Below are 16,840 nucleotides of genomic sequence, written 5' to 3' on the forward strand. Positions count from 1 at the left end.
GGGCGACACGGCCTGGGAACACCCCCAAACTGCTCCGGGACACGCAGCCCCACGAGGGATGGGGACAGGACCGTGACTACAGCACTCTGTAGTGCCCCTCACCCGGCTTACCTGGCCCGGGGCTCTCCTCCTCCTCCTCTTCTTCCTCCTCCTCCTCTTCCTCCGCCCCACCAGACGAGTGATGCAAGGCCAATGTGTGCCACGACCCCAGGTACCACCGGCCGTCACCAGGTACCACCGGCCATCACCGGTACCACCAGACACCACCAGGTACCACCAGCCATCACTGGTACCACTGGACATCACCGGGTACCACCAGCCATCACTGGTACCACTGGACATCACCAGGTACCACCAGCCATCACTGGTACCACTGGACATCACCGGGTACCACCAGCCATCATTGGTACCACTGGACATCACCGGGTACCACCAGCCATCACCAGGTACCACCGGCCATCACCAGGTACCACCGGCCATCACCGTGCCACCAGCACTGTTGGCATCACCAGGTCATGGTGCGACTTGGCAGGGACGGGTGACCTGGGGCAGCACCCTGGGGAAGGACCCTCCATGGGCACAGCCCCACCAGGGTCTCGCTCTGCAGCCTCCAAACCTGCCCTCAAATCTGGGTGCACGAGCCCGCCCCAGTTCCAGCACCCGCAGGGACCCGGCCCCCCGCCCCGGGGCTTTTCCCACGCTCCTGGTTCAAGGGGCGAAGGCTCCGGCGAAGGCTCATCCCAGCCGGATTTGGGCTGGAAATCACCAATCCGCAGCAGGTCGGACCTGTTTCCCTCACTCCAGCCACAGCTTCATCTCAACCCCCTTCTCCACCAGCTCCTCCAGAGCAGTCTGGCCAGTTAAAAGCCCCCAAAACAGCCTTTTTTACACTGAAAACAGGAGGAAAACCAGCCCAACACCTCCCTCCTCCCAAACCACCCCAGCGTTTTGCTGCTTATAGGAAAACAACCCCTTATAACTCCAAAGTTTTATTTTATTTCATCCCCTCCCGGGCAGAAAGCATCAAGTGCCACAAGTTTTTCCACGCCAAAACACACTCTCACCCACACCGCCTCCGAGCCAAACCGCAGGAGAACCAACCCGAGGAAGGACAACTTAAATACACTCGCTTAAAAATCAAAATAACCAACCTGACCCTCCCCAGTGCCGTGCCGAAAGGGGGGTCCCGTATAAATACAGTGCAATAATTACATATATTTTGCAATGGCACAATTAAAAGCCGTATCCAGCCCCGTGTCCGGGGGCTCATCCCGCACTGCTTCCCAAGCCCCTCTCCACAGGTGATGCTCCAGCCACCAGTTGATAGCATCCCTCCTCCCACTACACTCCAGTTTCAATACCCCCAGCACCAATAGATCCGAGAGGCTGGAGGGAGCTGGTATGGACTGGGGGAGAGGGGCTGCAGCCCCCCGGGAAATATGGCTCCGTGTCCTGGCCGGGGATTTGCCGGAGCCGCTGATTTTGGAGGCTGCGGGTGCAGTGCCCGCACATGAGCTTCATCCTCTCTTCACCCAAAGGTGACTTCAGCTTTGCTGCCTGATTATTTTTTTAAGGGTATTCCAGCCGCAACAGGGGGAAACGCCGCTCAAAACAACCCGAAATGACCCCAAAGAACCAGTCTTACTGGGGAGCAACTGGAGTGGTCCCAAAACATGACACACATACCCCCCAACACGGCCCATTCTGGGCAGGGGTTTCTCTGCCACCCACCCCGTGCACCCAAAGGCACCCCCAGTCCACCAGCAGCCCCAGGGTGGTGGGGGGTTATGGTGGGGAGCGTCGGCACTGGCCCCCTGCGGTTTTATGGCCAGCGCTGGGATGGGACGTGGCTGGATCCTTCCCAGGGGCTTACACCTCCCCAGGACGCTCCCGGAGCCCAGCGAGGTGACAAACAAAGCCCCCAAGTGACAACCAAGCCAGGAGAGCGAGGAGAAGCCACCAGGGTGGCCGACATGAGCCACCCCCCCACCACCACCCTCAGAAAACCCAGCACTCCCAGACCCACCAGCCACCCTACAGAGACCCCACGCACTCGGGACACAAGTGACCGGAGCAGATAAAGGCAATGGGGGAGTGGGGGGGCTCAGTGTTTCAGCAGGTCCCCCAAGTCGTACGCCTCGAAGAGGTCACTGACACCCTCGCCCTCCAGCCCCCAGAGATAGTCGTCCTGTTCCAGGGGGGGCGAGAAGGTGACGAAGGGTCCTGAGTCCAGGTGGGAGGGGGTGCAGGGCAGCTGGTCCTCCGTCTGCTGCAGGAGGTGCGGGGGTGAGCCCAGGAGCCCGGCTTCCACCTCCAGCAGTGAGCTGGGCCCCCCCGGAACGGTGAGAGGCAGAGATGGGAGTGAGGAGGGGGTTCCTGTGCCCCCCCAGCTCTGGGGGACGGCGTGGGGTGGCCGTGGGGCTGGCCCGGGGCTGTTGGGCAGGGAAGGGGGTACGGCGTGGTCCCGTGGGGAGGTGGCGGCGGAGGGGACGCCGTGGTCCTTGGTGGGGCTCTCCTCCGCGATCTCCTCCGGGCAGAGGTACACCTCGATGGGGCCGTTGGTGCTCTTCAGGTGGAGCTGGAGGTTGTCCTGGGAGGGCAAAGCAAGGCTCAGGGTGGCACCCAGAAGGGCACCCATATCCCACCCTGCTGTCCCCAACCCGTGCGGGGTCCCGGCAGGGCATCGCAACCCCTAAAGGACCAGGTCAGGGTCAAACAGCCCCACGGAGACACCCCAAAACCACCCAGGGCCATGCTGGGCTGTACCCTTGGGACGAACCCACCAAGGATGGCGCAGATGCAGCAGCACCCACAGCAGCACCCGCCCTCCGGCCCCAACCCTGCTGCAAGAAGGGGAACGGCTCCCGGCTCCACGCTCACCTCGCTGAAGTCCGGCACCTCCAGTTGCGTCTCCGGGGGAGCCTTCACGGCGATCACCGTCTGCTCCTGGAAGTTGCTGATGGCACAGAGGTCCTGGTAGGTGACGTACGCCAGCGTGGACGGGGACGAGGTATAGGAAAAAGAGGGGCTGCGAGCGGGACGGCTCAACCCCCCCATCCTGACAACGACCTCCGAACATCCCCCCCCCCAGCGCAGAGGAAGCCAACTGGAGGAGAAGTGACTCAGAGGGGTCCCCAAGACCCTATCCTCCCTCCCCATCTCCCCCAGCAAGGATATCTCTGGTTGGCTTCGTCGGTGGCCAGCTGCCGGAGCTGCAGGGCACAGTCCTGCAGGAGCTGGTCCAGCGTCCTCTCCGTCCTGGCCAGCTCGGCCAACTCCCCCCGTAGCGCCTGCTGCTTCGCCGTCACCGCCGCGTCCTCAAAGATCCCCGTCCCCCTGCGAGCGGAGATGGCACCTGAGCGGCAGGACACCCTGCATGTCCCCCAGGCGCCTGTCCCCCCACCCTGCCCCGTCCCCACGTCCCATGTCCGTCCCTTCCAGCATCACTTACATCCACTGGATGTTGTTCTTGGACTTCTTGCGGATGAGCTGGATGCCCTCCAGCACGTTGGTGATGTCGTAGATGCGACGTTTCTGGACCTCCAGCACCTCGGCCGCCCGGTTGAGATCCACGACGCCGTCGGACGACTCGCTCAGCAAACGGATGAATTTTTTAGTGAGCAGCCCCAGCGAGGTGTCGTAGCGAGTCTTCTCCCCGGGAGATTTGGGGGCTGCGGGGAAACGAGAGACACACCCCCCCCCCCATCCTCTCCTTAGCGTGGGACGGAGGTGACACGAGGCTGGACATGTTGGGGACATTAAACACTGTACGATCTCTAACCTGGTGGAAAAATAACCCAGAAATGACACCCCCCCCCCAGGGAGTTTTCTGCCAGCGCAGTGAGTTGAACCGGCTCAAAGAGCTGCCAAGCAGCAGCGAGGAGGGGCTGAGGCGCGGGCACTGCTCCCACGGTGCCACTTCGGGTCACTTTGGGTGATGCTAGAGGGGACATCGCAGCAGCTCTAAGAGGGGAGAGAAATGGGGTCTGCCCCCCTCCCAGCTCCCCCCCCGCCCAGTCTCGCCCAGCGCCACTTACTCCTGGGGCTGGGGACCCGCGCCAGCGTCCTGCCCTTCCCCTTGGGCGTGCGAAATTCGGGGCCCTCCAGGTCCAGCTTCCTCTTGGCCTGGAGCAGAAGAGAAAACCCCGCGTCGGGGCTGAGCCAGACACCCCCCTGAGCCGCCCGGACCCCCCCCCGGGGCATCGGCCGAGCCCTGGGTGCCACAGCCCTGGGTGGGGGGATCTTGTGAGAGACTCATCCGGTTGCAAAACCCCTTCTGGGAAGGGCTCCCGCAGCACCCAGCAGAGCAGGGGGCTGCCGGGAGAGTTGGGTGGGGAGGAGATAGGGGGGTCCCGGCACCCCCCATGGCTTCCTGCCCGCTTCCGCCGCAGCACCCCAGCCCGCCCCGGCGCTCCCCTGGCAGCCGTGGGGAACCCACCGGGATTTCCCCTCGCCCCCAGCTCCTGGCACGGCTCCACGGGGCCGAGCCCTGGGAACGCGGCGGCTCAGAGACCGGATCCTCGCCCTCCCACCCTGCCAGCTGGCTTGTTGGGGTGTGGGGGTTCACCCCCCCGGCCACGGTTGGAGGCAGCCGAGGGCACCCAGCTGCCACTGGCGCAGCTGGGACCGGCTGGGCTCAGCCCTCCCCGGGGACCCGTGGGTGCCCCGAACACGTGCACCCAGCTGGAGGGAAACGGGTGAGGCGGGGTGGGGGGGGAGAGGAGGGGTGGGTGCTGGGTCCTGGGAGCGGGGACACCTCCCTGCGCATGTTGTCCCCTCACCAGGGCAAGCAGCTTTTTGAAATCGCCCCCAAGGGACCCCCCCCCAGCATCAGTTGGGGAGAAGAGACCCAGGGAAAGGGGGGGTGCAGCAGAGCGGATGCAGAGAGGAGCTGGGGGGGTGCCACCAAACCACCCCTGCAATGAGTGCAAATCCCCCAGGGTCCCCCCACATCCCCAAATACGAGCAGGGGGCCCTTGGGGGGACACTTTGGTTCAGCAGCAGAAAGCAGCCCCCCAGCCCCATCCCATCCCCGTCCCCCCCCCAGTACCTGCTCCCAGGCCGGGCTGTCCCACAGGGTCCCCCCCAGCACGTCCCGCATGGTGCCCAGATCCCCGTGCCGGCTCAGCGCAGCTCCGCCAGCAGCTCCCTGGGGAGCGCACCCCACTTTGCGGGGAAGGGTTGGGCACCTCGGCGGCGTTCCCACCCGAGGGGGCCGGCGGGAGAAGCGCCGGGGGCTGTTTTCCGCCCCCCCAGGGAGCCAGGTTGGTCCCGAGCTCCTGTGGGAATCTGTTCCCTCCCTCCTTTCCCCGAGCAGGTTTTCCCCAGCGAACGTGCCTCCATCCCCGGCCCCGCGCCCCCGGATCTGCCCCCGAGCTGCCGGCACCCCAACGGTTAACACCGAGCGCATGGGAAACACCTGCCCCGGATCAGACCCCAACGCATCTGCCAGCACGGTTCGGGATGGGGCGGGGGGGCATCATCTGGGGTCCCCCTTCTGCTGGCACCCAAACCCTTGCTTCTCCGGACACCAGTGGCCATGGCCACCCATGCGTCCTCATTGCTGATGTGGGGGGCTGAGCTGTACCCCATCTGCCCAAGCAATGGGGAAACTGAGGCACGGGAGCAACACAGGGCAGGTCCTGGTGGTCCCGGCCACCTCCAGCCACGGCCACCAAGGTGGGCTCCCCTCTGTATGTGCAGGAGGGGACAAAGGGGGACCCCCTGCTCCCCCACACGCAGGGGGAGCTCGGTGGGCTTGGGCAAGACCCCATGGCGCTGGTACACACCAGTGAGGGACAATGGACAAGGGGGTCCCTCCTGTGTCCCAGCTGCTGCCCCCCCTGAGCTGGGCAGGATTAGGCACACGACAGCTGAGCGGGGCACAGCGAGGGGTTCCCAGCACCCTGCCAGGGCTGGCGGGGGGACACGAACCCGAGCAGATGGGAGGGGGTGGGACACGGACCAAACCCCAAGACCCCCCCCCCCCCAAGAGCACTGCGGGACCCCCCCGTGCTGCTCGCCAGCTCTCAGCTTCCCAGGATGGGGGGGACACACCAGCTACACCCCGATACGATGCTGAGAGTGGGAAAGGAGGCTCGGGCGAGGGCAGGAGCCTGCTGGGGGGGGGGGGTAAGGTGGAGGGGGGGGGCAGGCCGGGCCCCCCGCCAGCCCTCAGCCCAGCCCTGATGCCGGGGGCTACACCCCGTGCCCAGCCCAAGCATCAGAGCAGCCCTCTCCCCCCGGGGGGGCCGCTGCGCGCTGCTCCTGCCAACGTTTCCTTTCAACAGCACCCACTGCCTTCTCCGGGCTTGCCCGGGCCCTGCCCTGGCCCTTCTGGGGCCCCCCCTGGCCCCCCCACCATGTGCCAGCCCTTCCGACACCTCACCCCCCCACCACCCTGGGGCGTGGGAACGCAGCGCCCAGGGACGGGCACCCGGAGCTGGCGGGGGGCCACGGGGCACCCCGGGATCGTGCCACCACGTGCTGCTCATGCCAAGGGCCCCCCCTCCCGGTCTTTGGGATGGCTGAGCGCTAGCGGGGCATGGGGGGGTGGGACAGAGGGATGGAGAACCCCCAGATTTGGGGGGACAGGGGAGCTTTCAGCCCCACCGTGGGCAGGGGAGGGAGGCTGACCCCAGCCCTGGCCCCAGTTTGGGGAGACCACCCTGCGCTGGGGGGGAAGGCTGTACCCCCACCCTGGGTACCGCTCCGAGATGCAGCCGGCATCTCCATCCCCGCCGACAGCCCCATCCCAGCACGGACGGAGGGGGAAGGCCTGGCCAGAGACGTTCCCCGGCAGAGAGGAGCTGGAGGCTGCAAAAGCCAGAGCCAGAAAAAGCCCCTCCGAAGGCGACAGGGCGGCCACCACCTTCCCACCCATCCCCGCCCCTCCCCAGCACCCCTAAAAATCTGCCCCTCCTGCCTGTGCAGAAAACCCCTTGATGGGATCACCCTGGGTCACCCCAGTAAAAACTGGGGTGCTGCTGAGCGGTTCTCCGACCGGGGAAGGGCTCCAGCCCAGCACCCACAGGGGCTGCCACCCTCCAGCCACCCTGGGTGCTCTTTGCACGGGCGGCTCAGCCCTGCCAGCTCGCACCGAAACCGCGGCGGACTCTGAACGCCCTTGTCCCGGCACGGAGGAGGCAGGGAGAGCTGGGACCCCGCGGTGAAGACATCGCTGTCTCCAGGGCTCCTTCGCAGCCCTGAGCCCCTATAGAGATCTATGGCCCCTATAGAGATCCCATATAGCCAGGAGCAGGGCAAATACTCAGGGGGGGATTGACACGGGCTAAAACCGTTTCGTTTGCATTTTTTTCATGGGGGAAAACGCATTTACCTACTCCAGGACCCTCAAATCAGAGACTAAGGGAAATCTGAGACTTTTTTGGAACCACGAGAGAAAACCCATCCCATTTTCCCGCGGCTGGACGCAGGGTGATGGGCTCCCTCCAGCCGGACCAGTGACCCCTGATCATTTATACGGCACAAATCCCACAAGCAGGTGGGAGCGGCCGCAATTGCCCTGCTCGGGAATTGGGAGGAAACCTTCATTATCTGATTGCCCCGGATCTGCACACAAAGGTTGTGCCCATAAACGGGGGGGGGGGGGTGGGGGGGGAGCCCCAGCTGCCGGGGCTGCGAGTGTCACACTGGGGCTGGAAATAGGATCTCCAGTGCCAGGAATGGGATCACGGCATCAGGGAATGGGATGGAAACAGAGGGGAACGCCACTTGCAAGCCACCAAGGGGGAGCACTTCATGTCCCCAAGTGTCACACGAGGCCCCCCACACACACCAGACCCCATTCAGGGGACAGCAGCAGGCAGGAGCACCCTGAGCATCTCCTGGCGTGGGTGATGATGATGATGGTGGTGATGCCAAAGAGGCCATTAACCCCAAACCTCTTGTCCCCAAGTGTCACTTGGGGACAAACACTTCATGTCCCCAAGCCCTTCATGTCCCCAAGTGCCACACAAGCCCCCCCCCAGACCCCATTCAGGGAACAGCCGCAAGCAGGAGCACCCTGAGCATCTCCTGGCGTGGGTGATGATGATGATGGTGGTGATGCCAAAGAGGCCGTTAACCCCAAACCACCTCCGCAGCGATGCACGGAAACGGGGACTCTGAGTTTGTGGGGTGTTTTTAGGGGAGGGGGTGTCTCCTTAAACAACAGCCCCTGGCAGCGCAGGATGCGGCATCTCACGTGGTTTGGAGACAAAGAAGCCGGGGAGGAGACAGGTGGCCCCGGAGCCCCCCGGGATGGGGCTCGCAACGGCCCCAGCCACCCCCACAGCCATGGCACAAAGCGGGGAGCAAAGACACCCCCTCTCCCCCAGCCGCAGCAATGTCCCCAGCTGGCACCGAGCATCAGGGACCGGGGAAAGGGCAGGGGAGGGGGTGGAATAAATAAATAAATCAAGCCTTGAACAAACTAAATCGAAGTTAGCGGGGTCTGGGATCCCTCCCAGGACCTGGGGAGAACAGAGGCTCACAGTGAGGGCTGGACACGCGCCCGGGTTGGGGCGGGTAGGAATTAAATGCCAGCTGCCAGCAGGGCCGACCGGCCGGGGGCTCGGCGGGGGCCCTCCAGGAGGAGAACCGGGCTGGGCACAGCCGCCCGTGCACCCTGATGCTGGGCACGGGGCCAGTGCCCGACCTTGGCCTCAGTTTCCCCGTTTTGGGCAGCGGGTGCTGGGCAGCCCTGACCCCAGGCTCGGTGACAGGGACACAGCCAGTACCAGCAACCCTCTCCCCGTGCCAACCTGCACAGCTCCCAGCATCGGGGTCTCAGGTTCAAAGCCTTGGGGTGTCCCAGGGAGGAAGGGGATTGCTTCAAATTCACCACCCCCCCCCAAAGAAAAAAAGGCATTTCAAGCCCTGCTGTAACCCCAGGCAGGAACCAAGCTCGGGCAGCGGTGCTGAACCACCCCTGCCCCGTGTCCCCCCCACCTCCCTGGGTGATGGGTCACCCCGGGGGGTCACAGCCCCGAAGCGGGGACAGCCAGCGGGCGGGGAGGGTGCCCCCCACCCCACAGCAGGCAGGAGCACTGCCTGCACCCAGCCCTCTCTTCCTTAACGTGAAAAGAGGTTTGCAAAGGGCCTCAGCCCCTCAAGGGCTTTGAGGCACGACCCGAACTGTTTGCAAGCCGGAGAAAGGGGGAAAAAAAAGGCCAAAAAAGGCCGAAAAGCGGAAGCCGGGAGCCAGCTTTGCGGGCACGCAGGGGCAAAGGGAAGTTGAGAAACATCTGAGCCATTTCACTGCGACTTCTGATTTCAAACCTTACCCTCCCCCACCCCAAAGAGACATCTGAGAGGGGTGCAGACCCCAATATAAGCTGCAAAATTTAGAAGGGGAGGGTGCTTTATATCCTGGGGTCACCCACTCCTTGCTCCCTGCCCTGCACAGAGCCCCCCGACCCCCGTCCCACCGAAGCGATGCCCAAGGAGGGGCTGGGGTGCAGACACCTTACCGGCAGCCGTCCCGCTGAGGCCGAGCGAAGGGTCCTGAGCTGGGGGCCCTGGGGGGTGGCATAGAGACACCCCCCCCGGGAAGCGGGGACGCTGACAGCCGCCGGCGTGTAGACCTGGGTGAAGCAACCGGTGGATAACGGGGGGCTGCCCAGGCTGGAAGCCCCCCGCTCAGAGGAGCCCATCACCGACATGACCTTCTTCGGGTGGTGGTGATGGGGAGGAGGGGGGGGCGGGAGGGCGGCACTCCCCCTCCCCGGGGCGGGGGACACTCCCCTGGAGAGCCGCAGCATTGCAAAGTCCTTTCCGAGAAGGCCGGACCGGGGGAGGGGGCAGAAGCACCCCGCGATTTTGCAGCAAAGTGGGAGGGGGTGTCACAATCTCAGCGGTGGCATTTTTGGGGAGCAGCCCTGGGGGGGGGCCCCCCACCGGGCGCTGACACCGGCCGCTTTCCAAACACACCCCACCCACCCCCCCCCGAAAAACCTGCAGAGAAGCAACGCGGCGGCGGCACCACCAAAACCGGGCGGAAAAGGCGCCTTTAGCCCCAAAAATCGCCCGCGCTGGGGCCGGATGGGGCCGGGGCAGCCCGGAACGCGGCCCCGCCTCGGCCGGGTGCCCCCCGCGCCCGGCTCCGCTCCTGCCCGATCGCGCCCGGCCCCGATCGCTCCTTTTCTTTTCTTTTCTTTTTTTTTTTCCCTTTCGTTTCTTTTTTTTTTTTTTTTTTTTAAGCGCCAAACGCCCTCCCGCGAAATTCAGATTTCCCGCGGAAAACGCCGCGCGCTGATTGGCTGCCGCCGCCACCGCCCCGCCCCTTCCCCCCACCCGCAGCAGCCAGCGGCGCCGCGCCGGGAGGGGCCTTAAAGGGGCCGCGCGGCCGCGGGCGGGCGGGAAGGGGCGGGGCCCTGCATGCAAATCAGGGGGCGTGGTCTCTTTGGCATCACCAGCTCGGGGAGGGGGGGGCGCCTGGGATGGGAGGGAGGGGGTCACTGGGGTTGGGATTGATTTTTGATTAATTATTTATTTATTAAAGAACACTCCCCCCCCCCCAATCTAGTGGGTTCCTCCCCATCCCCATGGCCCCCCCACCCCCATCGCCCCCCCACCCCCATCGCCCCCCCATCCCCAGCTGCAGCCACCCGGCGTGCGGGGGGTTTGCATCTATTTGGGAGACAAAACATTTTGGGGTTCTCCAGCCAGAGGCTGCCTGACAGCAACCCCCCCCCCCAGGCAGGGAGCGGGCAGGGGTCGGTGCTGTTTGGGGGGGGCAGGGATCTCAGAGGGCTTCAGCGTGAGCAGATTTGGCCCCTGGTTCACTCAACGCACCACCCACTGGTCCCCAGTTCCGGCCATCGGCCACCCACCACGTGTCCTCGGGGTGCACCAGGTCTGCCTGGCAAAGGGGAGGGAGAAAGAGGGGGAGAAGGGCTCCCCATTTGGCCCACGGGGTATTTCAGGGTGCAGCAGCGGCAGAAAGCACCGGGGCAATGGCCAATCCCTGGGTGAGGGCAACTCCGAGACTTACTGGGACCAGTAAAAGGCCACCACAGCCATTGAGCTGAGCCACAGTTTAATCCTGCTGAGGCCACCGAGCCACAGCCGTTGGTTCCTCTCCATCACCTGGTTACCCTCCATCCATTCTTTCCTCTCCATCGTTCTCGTCTCCATCATTCTCCTCTCCATCATTCTCGTCTCCATCCTTCTCCTCTCCATCCTTCTCTTCTCCATCCTTCTCTTCTCCATCCTTCTCCTCTCCATCGTTCTCCTCTCCATCGTTCTCCTCTCCATCGTTCTCCTCTCCATCATAAGGCAACCTCATGTTCAGGTCTGGGATGAGGATGTTCAGGTGCAGGGATGGACTTTCTTGCAAAGAAGCCTCCTGGAAGACAGACAGATGGGCGGACACACACACCAGCACCATGGCCTCTGCTGTCGATGAGGATGGACACCAGATGGACACCAGACCTCCAGACTCCAACTCAGCTTGGGGGGGGGGGGGGGACCCCCAAAAATTTGCCAGGAGCCTCTGATCCAGGACAGACATTTGCCTCCCACCATGCAAGGGCTTTGGGGCAGATCAAAAAGCCTGGCAGCAGTAAAGCCACCGCGCGGCTGGGCACCGTGTCCCTCTGCCAGGAGCACGGCTGAGCTTGGCAGCTCAACCCACCCAGACCTTCATCTTCCCCCCTACGGGGAGAAGGCAACTGTTGTCTCCTTTTCAGCGCACAAAGACAACGCCGTGCCCGACAGGGTGGATAAATCGGTGTCGCTTGGCTGCCTTGGGCTGGCTTCAGCTGGGTGACCCTTGGGACAGGGACATCGGGGTATGGGGAGGGCCCGGGTTGTGGGGGCTCGGGCTGGCAGGTGGTGCCCCTACCTCCTCCAGTTCGGACAAAGTGGAGGTGATGTCCCCACACATCATCAATGTGATCTCGGTGGGGTAAGGGCTGTCCGAGAAGGTGGTGTAGAAAAGCTTCTGCTGAATCAGCTCGTGCTCCTGCGCCGCGTTGAACTCAATGGCCTTCACCTCCCTGATGATGCTGGGAGGCACAGCCAAGGGAGGCGTTAGGAGCATCCTTCCCCCCCCAGTACCTGCTCAATAAGCCTTCTCCAGGCTTTCCAGCCATGACTTTCCACCAGCAAAGTCCTCTCCCATGCCAGAAGCCACAGGCTGATATCTCCCTGTGACACCAATGCCTCCAGATGGGACAACCCCAAAGGGACATCTCTCCCTGGAGAGGTTTCCCCTTGGCTGATTCCACCCCATCCACCCTACGACCAAGCCAGCGAAGAGGAAGGAGGTTTGCAGCAGGTCTTACACGCTGAGGTCCTCAAAGATCTGTTTGTATTCTTCGATGTTCTCCTTGCTGCCTTCCAAGAGGTGTTGGACTTCAAGCAAGATCTCCTCGCTCAGCTCCCCCAACTCCGCTGTAGGTGAACAGGTCCTGGGAGATGTACATAAAGACCCAGTCCCCCATCACCTTCGGGCTGAGTTGAGGGTCCATGTTGGCCACCCCACCGTTTAGCTGAAAGGGTTAACACAGCAATGTGGCTATGTCCTCCCCTCCACCGGTTGCACGAAAGGACCAACCCTCATCATCAAACAAGCCAAGCCCAGAGTCCAGCACTACAGAGGTGGAAATCCCGGCCTTCAAATGCTGATGGTGGGTGCAAAGTGCAGATCTCTGCTACAACCACCTTCAAACTGCTGGAAAATCTCCACTTTTAGCCTCTTCCCCTCCTCCCTTTGATGTTTTTTGTAAGAAACACCCATTTTGTCAAAATTCTCCTGGCTTTTGGCTGGGGAGGAAGAACCATGAAGCTCTTCTCCACCCAGGCCATCTCTACGGGGGACCACCAAAACATGGCCCTTTCAAGGTAGCTTTGACAGATGCTTTCTGCCCACACTTGCCCACAGAGGCAGCCTGCCCTGGGTGCCTGGTCCTGGCTCTCCTCCAGGCTGGGCTCCTGCTCTCTCTGCTCCTCCTCGGCTTGGGTGAAGAAGGATTCCCACAGGCTGGATGTCACCACAGCCACCAGTAGGTTAGCACAGACGAAGGCCTGGCTCACGATGAAGATGATGAAGTAAACAGCCGCCATCATCTTCAGGGTCTGCCCTTCTTCCCTGTTGGGGACAGGGACCATCTGGTTGATGGTTGGCCACCTCCCCAGCACCAAGCCCCAGGGGAACCTCTCAGCATCCACGGGAAAGGAGCCCCCCGTGCACCCCACATCCCTCCCGGGGTGGGGGGACACAGCTCAGCCCCAGCGGTCCCTGAGCCCCCGCCCCATGGTGGGCTCACACCCTGCTGCGTGCTCACTGGAAGGCCTTGTAGATGTCCAGCCAGCCGTCCAGCATGATGCAGCTGAAGAGCGAGTACAGGGCCTTCCCCAGGTCACCGAAATGGGCCGGGACAGACTTGCCAAACAGGATGATGCCCAGCACCGAGAAGATCTGCATGGAGACAGTGAGGGGGGTCCCAGCACCTTCCTCATGGTGGGAAGGGTGCTCAGCATTCTCCAAGCCCTAGCACAGGGGCTCCCTGGCATGAGCAGGGTCCAGCCGAGCTCCTCAGCCTTGGTGCCAGGAGCTCAAAACCCCCCTCCAGCATCCCAGAGCCTGCCGGGAAGGTGAGATGGACCAACGTGGTGGGAAAGGACCATCCTGCTGCTGGCTGTGTGCCTGCTGTCCCCATGGTCCCCGAGATGCCATGGCCAGCGCTGGACCCCGTTGGTCAAGACACTTCCCCAAGCCGATGCTCCCAGCCCAGGCGGGCATTTCCCAGCCGCTTACCAGCATGGAGTTAAAGAGGATGAACATGACGTTGCAGAGGTCGGGGATGACCTTGAGGATGGCCTGAAGCACGTTGACTGGTCCGCAGATCTGCAGCAGCCTCATCACCCTGGGGCAAAGCGAGAGCTCCCGTCACCGCGCTGACCGTGCCAGGACGCCTTGGTCCCTTCCTGGGGGACCATCAGGGTCTGGGGAGGGGCTGCACTGCCAGGGATGCGCCCCAAATCAGGGCAAAAAAGCGAGGGTGAAGAACAAGCGGTGACGTTGCCTTTCCCAGTGCAGATCCAGCACATGGGATGGGGGCACCACACCTTGGCCAAATCAATGCAGGGACATCGGAGGCTTTGGGGTACGGCCCCCCCTTCCCTCGCTCACCTCAGGATCTGGAAAATCTTCTGGACATTCAACTTGGGGATCAGCAGCCCCACCATGAGGTAGACCATGAGGAGGAAGTTGAAGATGTTCCAGCCATCCTGCAGGCAGGGGAGGAGGGGGCTGAGGCTGCCCTTGCGGACCCCAAATGAGGGCCCTTCCCCTAATGTTCCTCCCACAGGAACATCCACAGGGGAGAGGGGGCTGCGAGGGGCACGTGTGCCCCGTGGCTCTGCCCAGGAGGGCACAACTGGCCTGGTAGCAGGTGATGGGCCACCAGCTGCCATTAGCCACAGCAGCCCCAAGGCCAAACATCCCTGTGCCTGGGGTGGGGACACCGGAGGAGGTCTTGGTCCTTCCCGGCAGGACACGAGAGAGGTCCCAGTCCTTGCCGGGGGGGCACGGGAGGAGGTCCCGGTCCTTCTTGGGGGACATTGGAGCAGGTCCCAGTCCCTCCCGGGGTGACACTGGAGAAGGTCCCTGGTCCCTCCCGGGGGGACACCGGAGGACGTCCCGGTCCTTCCCAGGGGGACACCGGAGGACGTCCCGGTCCTTGCGGGGGGGGCATCGGAGGAGATCCCGGTCCCTCCCGGGGGGACACCGGAGGAGGTCCCGGTCCTTGCGGGGGGGGCACCGGAGGAGGTTCCGGTGCCCCCCGGGGGGCAGCCCCGCAGCCCGGCTCCCGGCAGCGCGGCGGGGCCGGCGGTGAGCCGGGCTCTTCCTCCTCTCCCCTGCAGACGGCAGCAGCGAGCCGCGGCTGCGGGGCCCGCACCGCCCCGGCCCCCCCCGGCCTTCCCCGGCGTCCCGGGCCGCAGCCGGAGGGACCGTGGGATGGAGAGATGCAGGGACGGAGGGACACAAGGAAGGAGGGATGGAGGGACACAGGGATGAAGGGACACTGGGATGCAAGACAGAGGGATGAAGGAGGGATGCAGGGATGGAGGGACAGAGGGATACAGGGACAGAGGGATGGAGGGATGCAGGGATGGAGGGACAGAGGGATACAGGGACAGAGGGATGGAGGGATGCAGGGATGGAGGGACAGAGGGATACAGGGACAGAGGGATGGAGGGATGCGGGGGTGGAGGGACAGAGGGATATAGGGACACAGAGGTGGAGAGATGGAGTGATGGAGGGACTTAGGGACAGAAGGATGCAGGGAGCGAGGGACACAGGGAGGGAGACAGGGGGAGGCAGAGATGGAGGGATGAGGGACTCAGGGATGCAGGAACATAGGGACACTGGGATGGGAGAGAGATGCTGAGGGCCTTCAGCCTGGCTTGCTGCAGCTCCCACCTTCCAGTACAGCCAGAAACCTCTAAGCCAGTTGAGCAGGACCTCGGTGACCAGGGCCACCAGCACGACGATGTCTATGATATGGCTCAGCCAAAACTGGAACTGGGGGGAGAAGAAGGAGGCAAGAGCACCACTGGGCCCCAGGGCAGGACCGAGGGACACGTGGCAACGGCCCACTGGGAAACCAGTTGAGGTTCTCCCATCAAACCCATGTTGGGTGTCAAATACAAAGCCTTGTGGATTCTCCAGTGGCTAGTATGGATGAATTCACTGCCCAGCTGTGAGCGTGGTGACCCCCTCCCTAGGCACGAAGCTCTCAGGGAAGAAGCCACCTTGGGGTATCCCTCTGCCATCAAACGGGGCTGTGGGGTTTCACGGACCCATCCCGGAGGCAGCAAAAGGGCCGGGGAAAAGGTAAGGGAGCGGGAAGGGGCAGCGGCAGGCGGTGGTGGGCACGGCCAGCACTCACGCTCCAGGGCAGCGTCGGGGGGGTCTGGCTGGCGATCAACACCTCGTTGATGATGATGAGCACGGACAGGGTGAGCTTGACAGCAGGGTGGGCGAACAAGCGGCTCATCCATACCTTGGCCATGTATTCCTTGTGCTCCCAGGAGTCCTGGAAGGGGAGGCAGGGTGGGGAACCCAGGTGGGGTGTCCCCGCTGTCCCGGTGGGCTGCGGGTCCGGCACCCATCGCCCACCCCACCCTACCTCACTGCGCACCACATCTCTGAAGTGGATGAGCAGCCACCGCGGCTTCATGTCCAGCTCCTGCTTGCACTGGTGGCAGGGAGGGGACAGACAGTCAGACAGGCGCTTGGTGGCACCGTATCGGAACCGGCCCCCCCAGACGCAGCTCCCCCCCCCCACCCAGGGTGACGGCAGAGCCCCCTCACCCTCCTGCACAGAGAAGCCATGGCGGGTGCTGGCAGCAGCCCCGGGCGCCCGCTTGCAGCCTGACCTCACCTTTCCAAGCAGCAGAATGTGTGACATCACGCTTCCGTGCCCTGTGACATCACGCTTCCATGCCCTGTGACATCACTGCTTCTCCCCAGCAAGGGGGGTGGGGGGGCATGGAAGGGGGAAAGGACCAGAGGAGCGTTGTGGAGGCAGAGAGGTTAATGGGGACTCAGTCCCCCAAACTGGTCTGGCTCCAGTTTGAAACCAGAGGGACACTGGTGGCTTCAGCACCCCTGCACAGCCAGGGAAAGGTGGGGGGACAAGGGACACATGCCAGCACTCCCAGAACCAGGCTGGGCCAGTATCACCATGGGCCTTTCCCAGTTATCCCAGCAGTGCCCCTCCTCTGTCCCAGTTTGCTTCCTGGAGCTGCAGCCACTTCCCTCTCTACAGCTGGGGAAACTGAGGCACGGAGGGAGCCCAGGGATCCAAAGGCCCCAATTTTTTGT

At 63.6% G+C, this 16,840-nt stretch overlaps 2 protein-coding genes across 2 annotated transcripts; both read right to left on the reverse strand.

The window, feature by feature from the left end:
• Positions 1-985: 985 nt before the first annotated feature.
• On the reverse strand, positions 986-10,473 carry E2F2 (E2F transcription factor 2). Its single transcript, XM_075173582.1, has 6 exons — positions 9,474-10,473; positions 4,038-4,125; positions 3,452-3,671; positions 3,178-3,336; positions 2,881-2,995; positions 986-2,590 (listed from the first exon to the last, which is right to left on the reverse strand). The coding sequence occupies exons 1-6, from the start codon at positions 9,762-9,764 to the stop codon at positions 2,105-2,107; spliced, it is 1,359 nt and encodes a 452-aa protein (XP_075029683.1). The 5' UTR covers positions 9,765-10,473; the 3' UTR covers positions 986-2,104.
• A 274-nt stretch (positions 10,474-10,747) lies between these two features.
• On the reverse strand, positions 10,748-16,348 carry LOC142093011 (cation channel sperm-associated protein 4-like). The gene is made up of 11 exons (XM_075173875.1): positions 16,328-16,348; positions 16,143-16,211; positions 15,903-16,049; positions 15,434-15,535; positions 14,141-14,238; positions 13,766-13,874; positions 13,293-13,426; positions 12,884-13,096; positions 12,291-12,416; positions 11,849-12,011; positions 10,748-10,864 (listed from the first exon to the last, which is right to left on the reverse strand). Exons 1-11 carry the CDS (start codon positions 16,346-16,348, stop codon positions 10,748-10,750), a joined length of 1,299 nt encoding a protein of 432 aa, XP_075029976.1.
• Between the last annotated feature and the right edge of the window lie 492 nt (positions 16,349-16,840).

Source organism: Calonectris borealis, chromosome 25 (assembly GCF_964195595.1).
Source record: "Calonectris borealis chromosome 25, bCalBor7.hap1.2, whole genome shotgun sequence".
Lineage (NCBI taxonomy): Eukaryota > Metazoa > Chordata > Aves > Procellariiformes > Procellariidae > Calonectris > Calonectris borealis.